This window comes from Tursiops truncatus, chromosome 10, assembly GCF_011762595.2.
Source record: "Tursiops truncatus isolate mTurTru1 chromosome 10, mTurTru1.mat.Y, whole genome shotgun sequence".
NCBI lineage: Eukaryota > Metazoa > Chordata > Mammalia > Artiodactyla > Delphinidae > Tursiops > Tursiops truncatus.
In genome coordinates, this window is record NC_047043.1 from 37810774 (window position 1) to 37831856 (window position 21083).

The window sequence follows — 21083 nt, forward strand, 5'->3', positions numbered from 1 at the left end:
CAAGACGCTCCCGAATTCCTATGAGAGAGAACAAGGGCTCATTGATGTTTTAAACTGTTAAGAGGAAAGGAGCTGGAGAGACATGGCAGGAGGAAAAGTTCTCTGCTTCCCTGTTCTGGTGTGCTTGATTGGCAGACTCCTGCAGTGCAAACAGCTCCACCAGTGCCCAGCTCCTGGAGTGGCCAGCAACATCCAGCAGCCAGCAGATCCTCCTGGCGCTACCCCTTGGGCAGCAGTGTCAGCAGAGTGCCCCCACCTCCTCCTGCAGCTTCTCCAGCAGCCAGCACCTGCTGTGCATGTGGCTTCTCCGGCAAGGATGCCCCTGCGGCACTCACGGTTTCTCCAGCCCCAGGATCCTGCAGTACGTGGAAGCTCCTGTACCCTGCTCAGGTGGTTTTGTCGTGGAGTGCCTTTGGCTCTACACCTCCCCATGAAGAACTTCCCTGGCATCTAAGAAGGCAGATTTCTGCACGTTCCACTGGTATGACGCTGCAGTGACTTTTCTGCCATACAGCGAGCCACAGGCTGTGTTCTCCTCAACAAAGTCTGGATTTCAGCCTTGAGGTAGGGGGTGGATATCTCTTCCCTGGGAGCTCTGTTTCAGCCTCAGTCCTGGGGGTAAGGAAGGGCTGCTTCTATGTCTGCTATTCAACTGCTGGAGTTCCCTTTACTCCTTACTAACCAATTCTTTATTATTTACAACAGGGGATTGGAGTAAAAATTATTTTTAAATCTCCCTCTTCAAATGACTGTGTGGTTTCTCTCTCTTGATTGGACCCAGACTGATAAACTAAGTTTTGTCAGAATTTGTTACACAGCCACCAATAACCAATATACCCCTCCCCGTCTCATTGTCCACTGCCGGCTCTCCTTTCGTTATCATCAGCCAATTGTTATCACGTGCCTGTCCAGAGCAGGCTCTTCCTTCAAGGCTTTTATTAGCAGTCAGATAGGACCTGCTGCAAAAAGAACAAAGTTTATAAAACCCAAGCTTTAATTTGCTAAATGCCAAATGAGAGGCTCAGATGAGAAGTGCTGCTGGAAGTGCCAAAGCTGGTATAGGTGAAGAAAACTCTAGACCACAGCAGGGCACGGGGGCACAGCCCAGGGGAAAAGAGAAAGAAGGGCCCTGTAGGCAGGGAGAAGTTTGTATCAAAACCTTGGGGGCAAGACCAAACATGGTAGGATTAGGAGAGCCGTGACTTGTTTGCTCTAGTTTGGTTGGAGAAGAGTGTTGAACTGCTAGGTTAGTGGCCGGCAAGGTGAACAGATGGTGAAGGGTCTTAAATGCAAAGTGAATTCATTTGGTGCTATTATGTGAAAAAAGGGCTCCAGTGACCATACCTTCCAGGACAAAATCCTATTTGCTTTTGATGTAGTTACTCTTTTTTTTTTTTTTGCGGTACGCGGGCCTCTCACTGTTGTGGCCTCTCCCGTTGCAGAGCACAGGCTCCGGATGCGCAGGCCCAGCGGCCATGGCTCATGGGCCCAGCCGCTCCGCGGCATGTGGGATCTTCCCGGACCAGGGCACGAACCCGTGTCCCCTGCATCGGCAGGCGGACTCTCAACCACTGCGCCACCAGGGAAGCCCTGCTGTAGTTACTCTTATACTTGTCAGATCATGTGACCTAGATTTGGGGCTGAGAAAAGTTCACTTTGACAGTGGGGAAACTATGAAGATTTTTGAGGATGGTGCAATGTGGGGTTCTTTTTTTTTTTAAATTTTTTGGCCGCGCCGTGAGGCATGCAGGATCTTAGTTTCCTGACCAGGGATCGAACCCGCGACCCCTGCAGTGGAAGTGCTGAGTCTTTTTTTTTTTAATAAATTTTTATTTATTTATTTATGGCTGCGTTGGGTCTTTGCTGTGCGCAGGCTTTCTCTAGCTGTGGCGAGCGGGGGGCTACTCTTCTTTGCAGTGCACGGGCTTCTCATTGAGGTGGCTTCTCTTATCGTGGAGCACGGGCTCTAGGTGCGTGGGCTTCAGTAGTTGTGGTATGTGGGCTCAGTAGTTGTGGCTCGTGGGCTCCACGAGTGCAGGCTCAGTAGTTGTGGCGCATGGGCTTAGTTGCTCCGTGGCATGTGGGATCTTACCAGACCAGGGCTCACACCTGTGCCCCCTGCATTGGCAGGTGGATTATTAACCACTGCGCCAACAGGGAAGTCCCAAAGTGCGGAGTCTTAACCAGTGGACGGCCAGGGAAGTCCCAGTGTGGGGTTCTAAGATTAGTTTGCAGCGTGTAGGGCTGGAGAGGATGGAGATCATAAGTAGGAGAATGACTTCCCAAAAGTCCTGCCATGGGGGATAGTGTAGCCGTGGGAATCAGAGGACTGGGTGGATGTGGGGAGGAGAAGTTAAGGTGACTCCCCATACCTTGCTGGTGACATGGGAACATGGATAGCTTGTGGAGGGGTGGGTAGGATGATGTTGGCTTTTGACAAGTTCCATTGGGTTGACTGCATTGTATCCAAGTAGCAGGAAGGAGTAGCCCCAGTCCTGAGCTCAGGAGAAAGCTGAGAGCTGATGATTCAGATCTAGTAGTGACTGTCCACTCAGAGGTGACAAGTCAAACTCTGGGAAATAGTGATAAGGATCCCTTAGTAAGAACTGGCTCTCTGATCAGCACATTCTAACAACACCCCTCCACCCACCACCCACCCACTCAAGTGATGGGGTCCTGGGTCAGGGATACAGTAGGGACAGATTTCCTCGTAGTTCAGTCCTAAACTGGCCCCTAAAATCTGGAAGCACTGAGGTCTTTCTCAACTGCCACAGATTCTGGCTTAGAATCTATGGTCCACTCCCAAAGGGCTTGAGCCAAGGACTATGAAAGTAAAAAGCCCAGTAAAAATTAGGAGGTTCTCATCCTACTTCTGCCCCAGACCAGTCATGTGACCTTGGGCAAGTCACTTTTCCTGCCCCTCTACCCGCAACTGACCTGCCAGGAGCATGTAGTGTGAAAAAGAAATAACCCTGGTCATCTACTAAGATTTGGAGGTTATTGTTACTGTGGCATAGCCCAGCCCATCTTGAGTAATCCAGTGCTATATACTGTCCCCTGTTGATTATCTTTGGCCTTAGTCCCCAAACCTGCCTTCTCCCTGAAACTCCCTGAAAGCACTGGCTCCCCATTCAAATTTAAAAGCAGCAAGAGAGGGGGAGGGATAAATTGGATTGGGATTGGGATTGACATATATATATACACACTAGTATATATAAAATAGATAATTAAAAGAACCTACTGTATAGCACTGTATACCATAGTATTCTGTAATGACCTATATGGAAATAGAATCTAAAAAAGAGTAGGTATATGTATAACTGATTCACTTTGCTGTACAGCAGAAACTAACACAAAATTATAAATCAGCTATGCTCCAATAAAAATTATCACTCAACCAAATAAATAAAAGCAGCAAGAGAAGGGAGTCTGTCCTCTAAACAGGGAATGCGTTTGGGGAGACAGGCCCACACTTTGACAGGAAGTTATGCTGGCTGAAATCTACACCCACCCTGGAAGGCCCTGGACAGACACTGCCCCTCAAGCTTCTCTCCCATACTCATTTATTGGCTCTCCATAATTTTATTCCGCATTATTAAAGCAGGAATGACTGGACAGGCAGGAGGGCCAGACTTCCACATCCTGGGGGCACTGCAGGCTGACTATGACTTTGCAGGCCTGGATCTGAACATCCTCCTCGGGGTGGATGACCAGGGCAAGCAGCCGGTCTGCCAGTCGTGAGTCATCCCCAAAGACAGCTTCGTGCACAGACTGTTCATTGTAATGCCACTTCACAGCACGGTAGTGGGGTGAACTCCGGCCCTCACTCAGCCGCTCTGCAAACACCAGTACTTCAAGCAGCAGACTCCCGGGCTGTGTGGACTGGAACAGGTTCAGGAAGTTGGAGTGTACCTGTGAGTGGGATGGAGAGAGGAATGAAGTCCAAGGTAAATTCTAAAGTTCCTCCATCCTCCTATTGCCTCAACTCCCCAATATACCTAAGTTTCAGATCCAACTGTATAGGAATTTTTTAGTTTTCATTATCATTCTTTAACATAATTTCATTGTGGTCATAAAACATGAGTGATATGATAATATCGATTCAGGGAAATTTGTTGAGGTAAACTTTTAAAGCTTAGCATGTGGTTAATTTTTGTAAATATTTTGTGTACTTGAGCGGAATGTGCGTTTACTAATTGTAGAGTGTTCTGGATATGTCTAATGGCTCAAGCTTATTTGTGTTATTTGCAGCAAGTAGAACCTTACTAGGTTTAGGTATTTATGTATTAATTTCTGAAAGAATAGTTAAAATCTTCCAAATCTTCCACTGTGGTGATAGGTATGTCCATTTTTCTTTCCAATTATTCAGCTGTAGGAATGAAATCCTGCCATTTGTGACAATATGGATGGACCCAGAGGACATTATGCTAAGTGAGATAAGCCAGAAAGAGAAATACAAATACTGCATGGTATCACCTAAATGTGGAAGTTTTTTTAAGTCAAACTCACAGAAACAGTAGAAAAGTGGTTGCCAGGGGTTGGGGTGGGGTGTGGGGGAAATAGGGAGAGGTTGGTAAAAGGGTACATGCTTTCAGCTAAAAGATGAATAAGATCCAAGGGTCTAATGCAAACATGGTGAGTACTGTTGATAACACTATTATATAATTGAAATTTGCTACGAGAGTAGAATTTAAATGTTCTCACCAAAAACAAACAAAATGTGAGGTGATGGATGTGTTAATTAACTAGATGGTGGGAATCTTTTCACAACGTATACCAAGTCACCACAACATACACTTTCTTTTTAGTATAATTTTTATATATATATATATATATATATATATATATATATATTTAGTTTTTATTGGGGTATAGTTGATTTACTACATATGCTTTAGATATCTTACAAATTTATCTGTCAATTATACCTCAATAAAACTGAAAAAAGAAAAAACGATTTCCTTATAATTCTATCAAGTTTTGCCATATACATATTTTGAGATTGTTACTAAGTTCATATAAGTTTAGAGTTGCTTTATCCTTCTGAACAATTATTATGTAGTGACCCTGTCTATTCCTAATAATTATTTTTGTTATAAGTCATTTTCCCCTAATGTTAAAATACCTACATTAACTTCTGTCACCTGTGTTCCTGACTCTCAGAGTGTAGAAAGTCCCGCAAAGGAAAATCTGATTGTATTGGGAGGACAAAAGAGGGGGTGCTTTGCAATGTGTCTAGTGCAGAGGCAGAAAGAGGAACAAGATGATTTTGTGAGGGCTAAGTCTGTCTGAAGAATCCACGATTCTTCCTTTCACAATATCTGAGTTCACATCCATTAGCCTGTCTTTCAGTTCTTTTCTCACCTGGCAGTTGAGAATATCATAGAGAAGGTCGTTCTTCTGCGCCAGGTTGCTCAGCAATCGCGCGGCTTGCACCTGAATAAAGGAAAGGGTAAAGAATGAGAAGACAGGTGGGCCTGAGCAGGGAAGACACAAATCTCGGCTCCTCCCTCTAGGTGCTGTGCCAGGGCTGGTCAGGAGGGCAGGGCCTGGGCTCTGGTCCTCAGGCACCTGTGCCAGGATGTAGTCTGACTGCAGGATCTCCATCAAGGCAGGCATCACCCTTCGCAGCTGTGGATGTGCAAAGTCAGGCAGTGGGAGGTTGTTGAGGAGTCTGAGGCCCGCAATGTGCAGCTGCGAGTCCCAGATGGTGGAGATCAGTTCCAGCACCTTGATGGAGTGTTCCTAGGGACGGGGGAGAGGAGAAGGGTTTTCTACTTTTATATGATAATCCTCAACATTAGCCCTGCCTCTGCCTTCACTCTTCACTGCCCCCGCCCACAAAAACTGAGCCAACCCCACACACAGTTCCCCACTTTAACTCTCAACATTATTTGACCTAGTTGACCCCTCTCACCCCCTTGAAACTCTTTCTTCACTTGGCTTCTCCGTCACGTTTCTTTCCCAGTTCTTCTGCCCAACCGCCTCCTCTGTCTTCATCGCTCCCTTAGTGATACAGACTCAGTGCTGATGACTTTCAAGTTGCTATCTCCAGCCCAGACCTCTCCCTAAACTCCAGACTCATATATGCAAGTGCCAGTTCCACTTCCGAGAATCTCACTAAACCTCTGAGTCAACACATTCCCACTCCCAAACCTGCTCCTTCCACTACCCTTCCTATCTCAGCTGTTCGTTACACCTGCCTTCCAATTACTCAGACCAAAAATCTATGTTCTTCCTTGACTCTTCTTTCCCTCACACCCTTTTCCAATCTTTCAGAAAATCCTGTTGGCTCTACCTTCAAAATCTACCAACAATCAAGACACTTCTCACCACCCCCCTCTACCACCCTGTTCCAAGCCACCATCACCTCTCCCCCGGGTTTCTGCGATAGCCTCCTTCTCCCTGCTTCCATCCTTGTCCCCTGCATCTATTCTCAGAACAGCAGGCTGGACTGCTCGAGTCCCTAGTTCATTCAGGGTAGGAGCTAAAGTCCTTACAGTGGCTTACAAGGTCTGACATGATCTGTCCCTCTCCCCCCATTATTTCTTTGGCCTCATCTCCTATTCTCTCCTTTGCTCCCATGGTTTCCATCACAATGGCCTTAGCTATTCCCTGAACATGCCAGGTACACACCTATCTTAGGTCTTTGCACATGGTGTTCCCTCTGCTTAGAATGCTCTCCCTCCTCAGCTATTCACAGCTCACTCTTACTTCCTTCAAGACTTTGCTTTAATGTCACCTTCTCAGGGAGGTCTTCCCTAACCACCCGCTCCTTTAAGACGGCAGCACCACTCCCATCCCTGCCTCCCTTATCCCCACCTTTATTTTCCCCCATAGCACTGTCAATATGCACACACTTTTTGTTTTTAAACTTTTTATTTTCAAATAATTATAAATTCATGGGAAGTTGCAAGAACAGTACAGAGAGGTCCCATGTGCCCTCCACCCAGTTTTCCCTCAATAGCTACATCTTAATTACAGTATATTTTCAAAACCAGGAAAATGGTATTAGCACCATGTGTATGTATAGTTCCATGTCATTTTATCACATATGTAGCTTCATGTAACCACCACTGCAATTAATAGATTATTCCATCAGAATCACCATAGATCTCCCTTGTGGGTCCCTTATTAGTCACAGTTAGCCCCGCCCATCAAAACCAGCCCTAACCAGCGGCAACCACTAATCTGTTTTCCATCTCTCTAATTTTGTCCTTTTTTTTTTTTTTTTTTTTTTTTTTTTGCGGTATGCGGGCCTCTCACTGTTGTGGCCTCTCCCGTTGCGGAGCACAGGCTCCGGACGTGCAGGCTCAGCGGCCATGGCTCACGGGCCCAGCCGCTCCATGGCATGTGGGATCTTCCCAGACCAGGGCACAAACCCGTGTCCCCTGCATTGGCAGGCGGACTCTCAACCACTGCGCCACCCAGGAAGCCCTAATTTTGTCATTTTTGAGAATGTTATATAAAATGGAATCACATTTTGTAACCTTCTGAAACTGATTTTTTCACTCAGTATAATGCCCTTGAGATCCATCCAAGTGGTCGTGTGTATCAGTAGTTCATTCCTTTTTATTACTGAGTAATGTTCCATGATATGGACTACCACAGTTTGTTTAATCATTTATCTCCTGAGAGACATTTTGGTTTCCAGTTTTTGACCATTACAAAGCTGCTACGAACAACTGTGAACAGGTTTTTTGGCAGATGTAGGTTTTTATTTCTCCAGGATAAATGCCCAAGAGTGCAATTGCTGGTTTGTATGGGAAAAGAGTTCGTTAAAGAAGCCGCCGAACTATTTTGCAGAGTGGCTGCTCTATCATTTTACATTCCCACCAGCAACATACGCGAGATCCAGTTTCTCTACATCTTCACCAGCATTTGGTATCGTCACTAATTTGGAGTTTAAATCATCTAATAGGTGTATAGTAATATCTCATTGTGGTATTAATTCGCATTTCCCTAATGGCTAGTTAAATGTTAAACATTTTGTATGTGCTTATTTGCAATTCGTATATCCTCTTCAGTGAAATATCTCCATGTCTTGTGCCCATTTTCTAAATGGATTATTATTGGTTTTTTTTTTTTTTTTGCGGTACGCGGGCCTCTCACTGCTGTTGCCTCTCCCGTTGTGGAGCACAGGCTCCGGACGCGCAGGCTCAGCGGCCATGGCTCACGGGAACAGCCACTCCGCAGCACGTGGGATCTTCCCAGACTGGGGCACGAACCCGCGTCCCCTGCATCGGCAGGCGGACTCTCAACCACTGCGCCACCAGGGAAGCCCAGATTATTATTGTTTTTGACGTTGAGTTTGGGGAGTTCTTTATATAATCTAGATATGAGTCCTTTGTCAGATAATGTGGTTTGCAAATATTTTCTTCCAATCTGCAGTTTGTCTTTTCATCTTCTTAACAGGGTCTTTCACAAGGCAAATGTTTTTTTTTAATTTTGATAAAGTCCAATTTATCAATTTTTTTCTTTTATAGATTGTGCTTTTGGTGTCATTTCTATGACCTCTTTATCAAGCCCTAGGTCCCAAAGATTCTCTCCTTTGAAATTGCAACAGCACCCCCTTGCAACACCACCCCCATGCCAGCCTTCCTTACCACCCTTCTTGATTTTTCTCCATAGCACTTGCCCCGTGAAACACCATATATTACACTTATTTGTGTATTGCCTGCCTTGCAGGCAATATAAGTTCCACTGGGCAGAGATCTTTCCCACTCTGTTCACTGCTGTGTCTCCAGTGCCTAGCATAGTGCTTGGACACAAAGTACGTTCTCAATATACATTTGTTGAAAGAAAAAAGGAATTTTGGCTTCTGAGCTGCAAGATGCTTGGGCCTTATTACCAAAGGCAGATACTCTTACAAGCTGTACCTTTGTGAGCCACGTAAGAAGGATGCCAGAAGCCTGGAGTGGGGAGCACAGCATTCCCATTAGTACCCTGCTCCTCCCTGCCCCCACCCCTCAGTAGGGAGTGGCTGCATTCACCCAGAGAGAGGAGAACAGGGGTCAGGTCCTCAGGATACAGACCCTGGGAAAGAAGGAACAGTGGTGCCCAGGCCACGTGCATCAGAATCTTCTGGGGGCTTGTGAAAAACACAGCTTCCCTGTTGAACTGGACCCTCTGGATGTAATGCCCTGAAATCTTCATTTGTTAACCAGCTTTCCAGGCAATTCTGATATGCTTGAGAATCACAGCCTTAGGGCAACTGAGAGGGTCGAGGGATAAAGTAGAGGCAGCCAGCAAGTGGAGACCTAGAGACCTTTTTTTCCCCAAAAAAGTTTGATGCAAAAAATTTAAAGTGCGAAAATACCAAGTGTCAGGGAAGAAATGATGCACCAGAAACACTCATGCGGGGCTGGTGGAGGGTGTAAAGTGATACGGCCCTTCTTGAAAAGCTGGGCATACCTTTCACCCGACCATCCCACTCCTGCATACATGTCCACGAGGGAGATGTGTAAAGAATGCTCATGGCACAATGTGCAAACAACTCAAATGTCTACTCATGGGCAGCTGGTTGAATAAGACTGCAGGGTATTCATGAACTAGAACACTACAGAGCAGTGCAAAAGAAGGAAACAGACCAGTTCACATCGATAAGGACGAATCTTTCCATGTTGGAGGGAAAAGGCAAACCGCAGAATACAAAACTGCATACTTCCAGATCCATGAAGCTTAAAAACATTCTAACTATGTTACCTATTTTTGTCTGCCGTGCCCTGCTAGAAAATGATGACACGTGTGTATATGGTAAAACTACAAAGAAAATCAAGAAATTGATGAACAAAATACATAGAAATGATTGCCTCTGGTGGGGGAGGAGGCGGAGATTAAGGAGGGGCATCTGGGGCATCTAACCAACTGGTCATGTTCTATTTCTTAGCCTGGGTTCTGGTTACGTGTGTTTTGTTTTATTCTTTTTCTTTCTACCATACATGCATAAAATGTTTGCAAGTTCTGAATATTTTAATTTTTTTTTTTTTTTTTTTTTTTTTTTTTTGCGGTACGTGGGCCTGTCACTGTTGTGGCCTCTCCCGTTGCGGAGCACAGGCTCCGGACGCACAGGCTCAGCGGCCGTGGCTCACGGGCCTAACCGCTCCGCGGCATGTGGGATCTTCCCGGACCGGGGCACGAACCCGTGTCCTCTGCATCAGCAGGTGGACTCTCAACCACTGCGCCACCAGTGCGCACCACTTATTTTTAAGTAAAATATTTTGGGAGAGAGATCATTTGCTAGAGAGAGACTTGGAGGTCAAGGAAGATTTTTTTTGGTTTTGCCTTTTAAGATGGGAAAGAATAGAGCTTGTTGAACACTACTGGGAAGGAGCGGGGGGGAGGCCATATCAGACAGAGTTTAATCAAGGAGAGAGGCCCTCAGGGAAGCGGATGGGATCCAGGACTGAGACTAACATTGAACACAGACAGGAAGAAAGCCATTTTTTCATGGCACCAGCAGGAAAGCAGGAATGGATGAGTAACAGGTAAGCCTGGAGGCCTAGTAGCAGGAAGCTGGGGGAACTGACATTTGGTGGCTTATATTTTCTCTGCGTGGTGGTAGTGAAGACATCAGTGGCCCAGCCACCAGCCTCAGACCAACACAGCGTGGTGGTGTGGTATGATAATATATCTGGTCTTTGTCCCTGATTCCACGCACAGGGTTCCTAAAATCCTTGCAATTTCCTGATAGGAGTGGTTTTTGTTATTCATAATGAGCCCCTTTCCATGATCCCTGAGTTTATGCAAATGAGGCAACTCAAGGCAACTTTCAGCCCCATACCTGACCTCTGCGGAGAAGAGTGGAACCAGAGATTGAGTTCAATCACCAATGGCCAATGATTAATCAATTACGCCTACATAATGAAACCTCCATAAATACCCCTACAGGACAGGGTTTGGAGAACTTCCGGGTTGGTGAACACATCGAGGTGCTAGGAGGGTGACACACCTGGAGAAGTCATGGAAGCCCTTCCCCCATACTCTGCCCTATGCACCTCTTCCATTTGGCTGCTCCTCAGTTATATCTTTTATAATAAACTGGTAAGTGTAAGTAAAGCATTTTCCCGAGTTCTGTGACTCGCTCTAGTGAATTATCAAGCCTGAGGAGAGGGGGCATGGGAACCTCCAAATCTACAGCTGGTCAATCAGAAGTGGGGGGCAGTCTCACAGGACTCAGCCCTAAGCTGTGGGGTCTGTACTAACTCCAGGCAGATAGTGTCAGAATTGAATTGTAGGACACCCAGTTGCCGTCAAGAGAGTTGGCTGTTGTCAGAAAGAACTTGGGGAATTTCTGCTGTTTGGGGTTCAGAGATACTCCTAGGGACCTAGCACAGTTTTATCCCGAGATCCAGACATTTATGACCCTACTGGGAATCTGATCACCATTTTCCCACCTACTTCCAAGGAAAAACATATTTCTGGGTTACAAATTCAGACCCAAACAAACTTCTGGAACATGACCATTCATCCTATGCCCACTAAACGGCCCATGGCTTATGGACATCTATGTGCTCTGACCCATACTTGTCGCTGGGCTCACCTGGATTTTCAGCCTGAATTTTCTGATGCCAGAGAAAGCTTTAAGTGTGTTCAGAGCTTGGATTTTGACACTGTTGTCCTTGTCATCCAGCATGGAGCCCACCAACGTGATGTCATCATTAGTACATGCAGAGGCCTAGAGTGTGCCAGGAGAGGCAGAAGAGGCGGGAGAAGCGGGTGTCCTGGTCCCCCTACCCCCCCATGTCACCAAAACCCCTCAACACAACCCCTCCCGCCATCAGCCAGAGAGAGGTCCCAGGACACAGTCTGGCTACTCAAGGGGGAAGGGGGACAGATGTAGCCCCCAGGGGCCAGGCTGGCTGGGAAGGACCTCCTGCTTCCCTTCCCTCACCTCGGACTCCAGCAAGTACACACAGCGCGTGATACTGTGCAGGATCATGCTCTTGGCGTACTCATCCTGTTTGCACTCCAAAGAGTTGAGGAGCCTCCGGAGCTCACCTGAGTCCCGCCCGTGCTGCTCTCGCTCAACTGCCAGGCCTAGACAGCCACCCCAGCCCAGTTCAGGCTGTGGACTCAGAAGGGAGGAAAGACGGGGTTTGGGAAGCCATGGGACAGAGACCTGGGGACAAGGCTGCCTTGCCTTTTCTGAAGAAAAGACTTCTTGCTATATGCAGGACCACCATGTACAGTTGAACAGGGTGTGTATTGCACAAGGGCACCACATCTAAGGCTGTATTGTTCATATCGTAAACAAAAAAATTTTGTATGTTTACTATAACAACTTTCTGGCATACGGCAGTAATATGTAGTATTTCATCATAATTGGTATATGGCAATGATATTCCAGCAGATGGCAATACAAAGTCTTGCAGAAGGGGTTCCTTTCTCTACTTTGCACAAAGTTGTCATAGGGACTAGTGGAGGCTCTGAGAATGTAGGTCCCCCAATCTTCCCTTGGGGAGAACTGCTGATGCAAAGTTTCCAAGCAGTGGCTCCTGGATGCCAGAGTGAATGTAGAATTTAGAAACCTGCCAGATGACTCCCGAGGAGGCACTTGAGTGCCACCCACTACCTGGGGAGCCTGCGCTAGCATCTCTAGGGTGGCTCTGAGGGAGATGGAGGTGAGAAAGGGGAAGGAGAAAGGAACGTGGAGGAGCCCCCTTGGGGCCCTCCCACACAGGAGACCTGGGGAGTAGGTACCCCCTGGGGCCGAGCCCTCTCCCCAGGGTGGGGACACTCACGGGCGACGCAGATGGGTGAGCCAGAGCAGCGCGGTGGTTGACATTTTATGCCCGCCCTGATGGCCTTGTAGAGCAGGCAGATGGCCCCAGCGGCTGTGGCCAGGCTCACTACACCTTTCCAGATGTCCATTTACCCCCGGCACTGGGGGATGCAGCACATGCCCGAGGCACCTAGCAAAGGCCTTCTGGAACCAGAACTCTAGCAGGGCCAGGAACCAGGGCACCAGAATCAGAACCTGGGCAACAAAGGAAACTGGGGAAACAGTGGGATGGAGGGTGGTGGTCGGAAACGGGGCAGCCAGGGAGCTTCAGAGGCTGCAGGAAACAAAGCTTAAGACCCCAGAGGAATACAAGGTCTGTGGGCAGGAAGGTCCTTCACATCCCTCTTTTTTAGGGGAGCCAGGTCGGTGGGGCCCCAGCAGGCAGCTCCAGAGGCTACCTTTCTTCCATTAGATGGCAGCAGAGGCCCAATTTATGGACAGGGGCCTTTAGAAGTTTTTTGGGGGGCGTTGGGGTGTGCCCACTGGCAGCCCTGTTCCCTCACTTCCCTGGTCCCCCCATCTTTGATCTCTTCACCACAGATCCACTTCTGAGCCTTGGGGCGTTTCTGCAGGCAGGGCCCCCCACTTCCATCACAGGACGAAGAGGAGGCAAGTACCTTACAAAGTTCTGCAGAGTCTCGAGGCCAATCCATCATTTTCCAGCATCTGCTTGTTCCTCTCTGTGTATATTTACCTGTGGACCAAAAGCTCCTGAGGGCAGTTGTCTCTGCGTCTCCAACATCCAGCAGAGTCCTGCACTTAGTAGATGCTCAAGTTATGACTTCTGTCATTCTTTGAGGACTTGAGGAGAGAACACGTCAGAGAATCTGGAGACGGGGCCTCCAGGCCCATTTAACCAGTGTGACTCTGGAGGAGAAGGGGACTGCCCTTGCCTTGGCCTCAGTTTCTGTATTTGTAACCTGAGGGGATCCAGGTTTAGCATTCTAAATCTCCAGGGTTAAACCTGGGGTAGGTCTGTGCCATTAAACCATGGAGGCCTAAATCTGGGAGTATCACCTTCTATGCCCCACAACATACACACAGGGTGGGATGGGCTTTGAGGCCTCCTCTGGAGTCAGAAAATGCCACCACCTTGGAGGATGAGAACCCAACTTTGGAGGCCTCAGTCTCCACCACCTCCACCACCAGGATGGGGCAGGTGAGACCAGACCCTTCCCTTCTCCTTCCCCCACCCCCAGTGTCCCCACACCCTCTGGTCTCACCTTCCGGTACAGAACAGGGAGGAACCCAAGCCAGGCTCAGACCTAGAGCCAGCACTGAGCGGAGATGTACCAGAACAGGGCTTCAGCTGCCTGGTCTTGAGTTCCTGTTGGACGGCTCTGGGCCCTGGACTGCACCTGGGTTTGCAGGAGGTGGGGAAATAGGGAAACGGCATCCCCAAGGATGCTGCAGCCAGCCAGGTCTGTCCGCTCAGAGCCTTCGTCCATGTCACCCTAGGCTGCAGGCAACAGTCCCAGGGGGCCATTCTCTTCCTTTCTTCCCTCCCATCCCCAGCCCTCCTCAAGGGTCATTCCTGGCACTCTACACAGTCCCAAGGTGGATGTATGGTCAGGCCATTCAAGATGGCTGTTCTCTTGCTCTTTGTACATCCTCTGCTCGACCAGTCCGTTCCACCTGTGCCCTACTCACGTGAACATGTTTGCCCCCCGCCCCAGCTAGTGACTGATCTAATCCCTGCTCTACCTGCTAATTTATTAAAGGGAAACATCTGCCCTCGTGATAGTCATTAATCTGAGGGGCTGTGACGGATGTGCCCCAGCTGGTTTCCCTGGTAACTGGTAAGTCAACCTGACGTCAATTCTCCCTATAAATAGTAGTCTCCTCTCCCCGAGTAGCAAAGATTGCTGCCATGGCCTGCCTGCCATAATCGGTGGGGTGTTGCCATGATTGGTGGGTCTTAACCTTTTGCTTAAGACACCCCTGTCCAATAAACCACTGATGTCTTCGTTGCTGTCTCCAGACTCTTCAATCTTGAGGCTGGGCAACTACAAGGCTTTCAGGACTGCACAGTGCAGCCCAACGACTGGGGAGCCAGCCAGGAGGCCGAAGAAGCTACCGAGATGTCGTGAAGTAAGGACAGGGAATGGAAGGTTGCAGGGGTCATCCTGAGGTGGCCGTCCACTAGCCTGTGGGGCCCTGTGGCAGCTGACTACCATGAGAGGTGTCTTTCTCTTCCATTATATTGATTCTCTTCTACTCTGTTAACTTCAGAGCCTCTTTCCAGTTTAAAAGTAGCAGCCCTATGCTGGTGGCTCATCTGACTGCAAGGGGATGGCTGGTGAATACAGACCAAACGCAAGGACCTGGATTATCTACAAAAGACAAGCGTACCCCCAGCCTCTTACCCCTAAACAATTAGACACAGGCTTTAGAGGATATTAATTCAGGGACAGTCTTGTGAATTGGACATGGCCAGTTACCTGGAAAAGTTTGGTTGGGGCCTGTGCTACAACAAAATAAGAGTCCCTTGGGCTTCTGACCCCTGCTATGGAAGCGGGCAGAGCAATGATATACAGCATGATGGAACAACAGCGATATGCAGCTGACAACAGGTGGAAGACGTTACAAAAGGCCTACCCGAGTCATCTAGCGATGCAAAAAACCACTATCTGGGGTCTAGTACAGCTGTGTGTGATATACAGGACCCCACGGACATCAACAGTGACAAAGGAATCCACTTTACCAGTCATGAAGTTCAGGAATGGGCGGCTAAAAATGACACACACTGGCATTTCCACCTGCCTTGCGACCCCACTCCTGCCGGGCTAATGGAAAGGATGAAAGGATTACTTAACAATCGAGACGAAAACCCGCTCTCTCAACAGGTGGACCAGAGGTTCACTCAAGCTCTATGAACTGCAGCTGAACACCCGAGGAGCAATCATCCCAGGGCCATGTTAACGCCGAGGCAACTAGTCAATACAATCCAAATTCAACTGTTGACCACCGAAAGACCGCTGCCAACTATCTCTCAGGACAGTAACTCACTTTTGCCTTCGCTACCTTCGCTACAGGATCTACCCCAGAGGAACACACTCCCACATGGTCCTGGGACTGGCAGGTAAGTCTCTGGTGGTTTGCGTTTGCTGTCCCATGGGGAATAGGATTGGAAAGGGATCTACAGATTTCACCTGGTTTATAGCCGGCTCCACCTAAGACTACTAAGGTAATTAACCCAGGCTCCCACTGGAGAAAGGCACCATTATATTAACCCTGTGGGCTGTTCTTATACCGCCTCGCCGGCATGAATTCGGCACCATGAATGTCTCTGTTGCTGTTCCGGGCTCTTTCTTCAGTCTAAGCCTGGGCAACTATAAGGCTTACAGGCCTGCAGGGTGCAGCCCAACAGTGGGTGACTACACGGACTCCCTGTAGTGAAGGGTGACAGAGGCCCCTGGAGGCCCCCCCCCCCACTACCATGGGACCACCTATCAATCTCCATGAACTCCAGGCAGGAAATGGCTGCCTGGAGGGACTGTTTTAGGTTCCAGCTCCCCTGGTAGATCTGAGGATTGGTCCTTTTCTGAGGTGGAACCCAGAGCTACTGGCCTCCCCAGTCCATGTAGCTGATCCTGCAACCCTCACCTTCTAAGCAAATGCAGTACTCACCTGCTCTTTAAAGATCTCCAAAGAAGGAGCGTTCTTTCTTGGCTCTAACCTAACTCCCTCCTGCTATATATACCTAAGCCCATTCCTTTGGGTTCTGCCCTCAAATGTTTTGGATGCATTAGAAGCAGAGGCATCCCCAGTGTGACATTTCTGCTAGTCCACAGCACGATTTTAAAAAAAGAGGAATGTGTATTCATTGGTGGACAGTCAAGGACTGTCCTTTCTTGGGAGTAACTGCTTTTGGTTTTTGTTTTAAACTTATTTATTTTTGGCTGTGCGGGGTTGCGGGCTTCTCTAGTTGAGGTGACTGGGGGCTACTCTTCATTGTGGTGCGCGGGCTTCCCATTGTGGTGGCTTCTTATTGCAGAGCACAGGCTCTAGGCACGCAGGCTTCAGTAGTTGTGGCTCGCGGGCTCTAGAACGCAGGCTCAGTAGTCATGCCCGCGGGCTTAGTTGCTCTGCGGCATATGGGATCTTCCTGGCCCAGGGCTCGAACCCGTGTCCCCTGCAATGGCAGGCGGATTCTTAACCACTGCACCACCAGGGAAGCTCCCAGGAGTATCCGCTTTTGATTCAGATGATGTCTGTTTTCTTTTGAGGAGAATTAAAATGTACTTGCTTTTGTGAAATGATGGTGACAACAGATGATAGTGAACGTTCTTAGGGAGCATAAATGAAGGCTGCAGCTCTTTGTGAGAACTTGGATTTTGTTTTTCTTGTTTTTTTGTCATATTCAAAAATTTGGAATATTGGCTCGAGAGAAGTCAGATTCCATATACACACAGCCAACCCTAAGTTTCTTACCTGCCCTCACCAAGGCAAAAGGACACGGGCTGCCCTAGTACACACCTCTCTGCCATCCGCACCAGCTTTTCTACCTTTAAGGCTAATGTTCCCATCATGTTAGGTGCAGTTTATTTAGTGAGTGAGAGTGTGGGCTCAACCCAGACTGCCAGGGTTCAAAACCAGCTCAGCTACTGACCTAGCTTTGTAATCTTTTTGTGCCTCATTTTCCCCACCTGTAAAATGGGAATAATAATACCTACTTCTTGGGTTTGAGAGGATTAAGTACTTGAAACAGTGCCCAGCACACAGAGCTCACCAAACGCGACAATAATTACTATTATAAGCAGGTTTCACCTGGACAAAAATGTTGGGCATGGCAAGGCGGTGAGCACACAGATGGTGGGCCTCTGTGAGGCCTGAAAGGCACATTATTCAGCCCCTTCCATTCACCCTCTACCCCTCCCACTCTGGTCGTCTTCAAGCTAATCAATCTCAACTCCTGTAACCCATTTACTTGCCTTGAACAACTCTGGAGCCCTCTTTGAACCCCCCTCCCCCACCAAATTCCTAAACCAGGAGCGCTACGGGGATCCAGCCCGTTCCCCTGAGCTACTTTGTTCCCACAAACCATCCTCCCACCTGTAAAACCCTCAGACTACCTGCTTATTCTATCAGGACTCTGGTAATGGGTGTTTCAGCTTAGTTAATTAGAGGAGCCTAACACGCTATTGGGGACCTACTGTGCAAGCAGGCCGTCAAGGAGGGGGACCCCGGAGGGGCCCGGCGCTTGCATGCACAGGAGAAGCTAAGGGTAAATTAGCCTACTCTCGAATGAAAAGCCCGTTGGAGTCCGACGAGCTTGGGTTTGGGCAAGTTCCATGATCTGAGTCTCAGTTTACTCCTCCGGAAAACCTGCCTACTACACGGAAGTGCGCTGTCAGAACTGAATGAGAGAATGTACGTTGTGACTCTCGGTGAACAGCGGAAGCGCAGCACGTGCGAGCTGCCCCAGCAGAAAGCCAGAAAGCCGAGAGATGAAAGGCTGGGGGACAGCCCGTGCCCTGACAGGGATCCCACGCTCTCCGGGACCGTGCCCTCCCCAACTCGTGCTTGCCCAGGACCAGACTGGGGGGCCTCTCGGTAGCTCGTGACTCCAGCGAAGGAGTGGGGACTGGAAGAAACGCGGCAAACCCTGGGAGCGGAGGGGGCGGCGCCCTCACAGAAGGATTTCCGAGTGTGGGGCGGAGGCCGCGCCTTTCCCCGCCCCGAGCCTCCCCCCATCTTGCCTTCCCTCCCCGGACTACTCCCCGCCCCCCGCCCCTCCCCCCCCCCGGCGCATCCGGCGGCGGGCACAGGATGTTCTTTCGCTCCGGTCCCCCCCGCCCCCGCCCCCGCTCTCACTTTCCCTTCGCTCCCATCCCCCACTCCCGCCGCGCCCGGCGCCTGCACCTTGTTTAACTCCTTCTCTCCCGCGCTCCGCGGGGCTCGGCGCGCCCTGGGGTCCCACCCTTCCCGCCCACCCCCAGGACACGCAGCACGCCCGAGGGCTGCCTGGGAAGAAGCGGGCCTAGGCTGAGCGCTGGGCCTCGGTTCTCCGGATCCACTGGCCTGTCGGGGGTGAAGGGGTGAAGAGTGATTCCAGGAACTGAAGCCGGCGTTCTCCGGACCCCGCCAGCTTACCGGTGCCGGGTGGGCTGGGGATTGGGTGCCCGCAATCCGGCGAGTCCCGCGCCCGAGATGGGGACCAGATGGACAGGGTTAGTTCCAGGCCCGGAGTGGATCAGCAGGGTCGAGGACCCCAACCTCATCCTCCCCCCGGGTTGGGGTAAGAAGGGGCCCGGGTCTCCGCGAGAGGATGGGGAGAGGTCACGCCCCTCACGTATACGTCACTGTTTCCAAGGCAACCAGGGGCGGGAACGCGGGCTGGAGAAGGCGAGACCTTAGCGAAAGGAGGCTGCTAGAGACTTTGTGACAGGGGTGCGGGTGGGGAGGCGGCGTGGGCGGCCTTGTCAATCTTTGCTTCTTCACTCGCTGATGCACCAAGAAGCTAAGGGCAGGACAGGTTCCGTTCACTCGTTCATTCGACAGACGTTCATTCAGCTTGAACTATGCTTGGCGCCACGCTTAGGCACTGGGTTCTGGCGGCGCTGGATCCGAACCCTGCACTCACCGGTTATTGTGAGTTAGTGTAGGGTGGCCATGCATTCCGGGTTACGTCCGTGGAACTGGTGTAAGTGTTAATAGTGTCCTTTTACTCGCTTAGAAATGTCTTAGTGGTGGGGGGGGTAGTTAAGGAACCCTGTCCCCCAATTCAAGGAAAGCTCCCACGGCGCAGGTAAGGAAGACAAGCTATTGTCTGCTCACTTTGCAACGGGCACTTTTGTAGTCTCTGTAATCTTTGCCTCTCATTCCGCAAGGTAAGTATCTCTAGCACCTCTTACAGGTGGAGAAACTGGCTCCAAAAAGTTGAGACTTGCCCAAGACCAAACAGCTAAGTGCTGGAACCAGGATCCAGACCCAAGTCTATGTGGCTTCCAAAATCCAAGTGCCCTATCTTATTCTTCCTTCTCAAAACAGATGATATTAAGTAAGTAAATAAATAACACTGTCCCTGCCATGAAGGAGCTTATAATCTTTGGGGATGAAAATACTACAGGACATAATGAAGCAATAAAATATAGGAAAGAATGAAGGCAGCTCATGAGGCTCAGAGGGAAGTTGATGACAACACGATCCAAGTGGGGTGGAGATTATCAGACTTTGAGCTGGGTTATGAGGTGTGATGGGGCCAGGATCACTGGGCGTGTGTGTGTGTGTGTGTGTGTGTGTGTGTGTGTGTGTGTGTGTGTGTGAGTGTGTGAGATGTGGTGCCAAAAAAGAACAACCTAAGGGCATCAGAGTAGCGACCCAGAGCTAGGCAGGCTGGAATCTCCAGTAACAAGATCCCTCTGTAAACCCCAAAGCCACTGGTTGCACCCACTCTTCTCTGCCCTCCACCCTCCTCGGTGGTGTTCTGTTTCTTGCTGGTTCCCAGCAGGCAGCTACCCTCATTCCACTTGACACGCAAGGTCTTTGCAGTTAGTGTTTGGCACAAACCCTGATGTTAATTTGGACGTCAGCTTCTCTCTTCCCCACCCCTCTCTGAAGATTATGGGAAATTTTAAAACCAGAGCTGGAACTTCCCTGGTGGTCCAGTGGTTAAGACTCAGTGCTTCCACTGCAGGGGGCGCAAGTTCCATCCGATCCCGGTCGGGAAACTAAGATCCCGCATGCTGCGCGGTGTGGCCAAAAACAAAAACTGGGGCTGTTCAAAACAAAAGGGCCTGCGTAAGTATCAGGAAGCCAATAGGCTTCATGAGAATGGGGACACCAAGCCAGGAAAGAGAACTGGGCGGAGAGCAAGGAGCACAACCAAATGGATCGGACACTTGATGAACATTGGCTCCCCTCCTGCTATGCATCAGGCCCGTGCTGGACTCTGGGGTCTGGGTACACCATGAATGAGTGTGGGCCCCTTCATATGGAACACACAGGTTAGCAGCTGGTGTACCCAGTGTGCTTGGTTGAGGAGTCTGAAGTTGATAACACACACAATAAACAGTGTTTGAGAAAGATAATTCCAGCAGGGTGTGTAGGAGGAAGGAAAAACCTGGGTCAGAAAGGACAGTGTGGCAGTGACTGTGGGAATTTGGGCCAAAGGTGGAATCTACGGGGTTGGAAAGGAAGGGTAAGTGAAGAAAGTAACAAATAATACATGTAATAAAAGCAAGAAAGAGAAGAATTTGGTAATAGATCAGATATAGGATGGTGAAGGAGGGAAAATAGTTAAGAATTAATCCTCCTTCATGGTGAGTTTGAGGGGTGGGAGGGTCACCGTGGGAAA

General features: G+C 49.3%; 1 protein-coding gene across 2 annotated transcripts; it reads right to left on the reverse strand.

Annotated features, from left to right (window-relative positions):
* Positions 1-3279: 3279 nt before the first annotated feature.
* On the reverse strand, positions 3280-20805 carry ARMC12 (armadillo repeat containing 12). 2 transcript variants are annotated; one of them, XM_033864374.2, is made up of 9 exons: positions 18881-20805; positions 14008-14142; positions 13402-13478; positions 12744-12996; positions 11894-12039; positions 11543-11677; positions 5572-5745; positions 5365-5436; positions 3280-3912 (listed from the first exon to the last, which is right to left on the reverse strand). In XM_033864374.2, the coding sequence occupies exons 4-9, from the start codon at positions 12871-12873 to the stop codon at positions 3583-3585; spliced, it is 987 nt and encodes a 328-aa protein (XP_033720265.1). In that variant the 5' UTR covers positions 12874-12996; positions 13402-13478; positions 14008-14142; positions 18881-20805; the 3' UTR covers positions 3280-3582. The 2 variants fall into 2 exon arrangements, with proteins under 2 accessions (XP_033720265.1, XP_073666918.1); XM_073810817.1 differs by lacking the exons at positions 14008-14142; positions 18881-20805 and having other exon boundaries at positions 12744-13406.
* Positions 20806-21083: the final 278 nt, after the last annotated feature.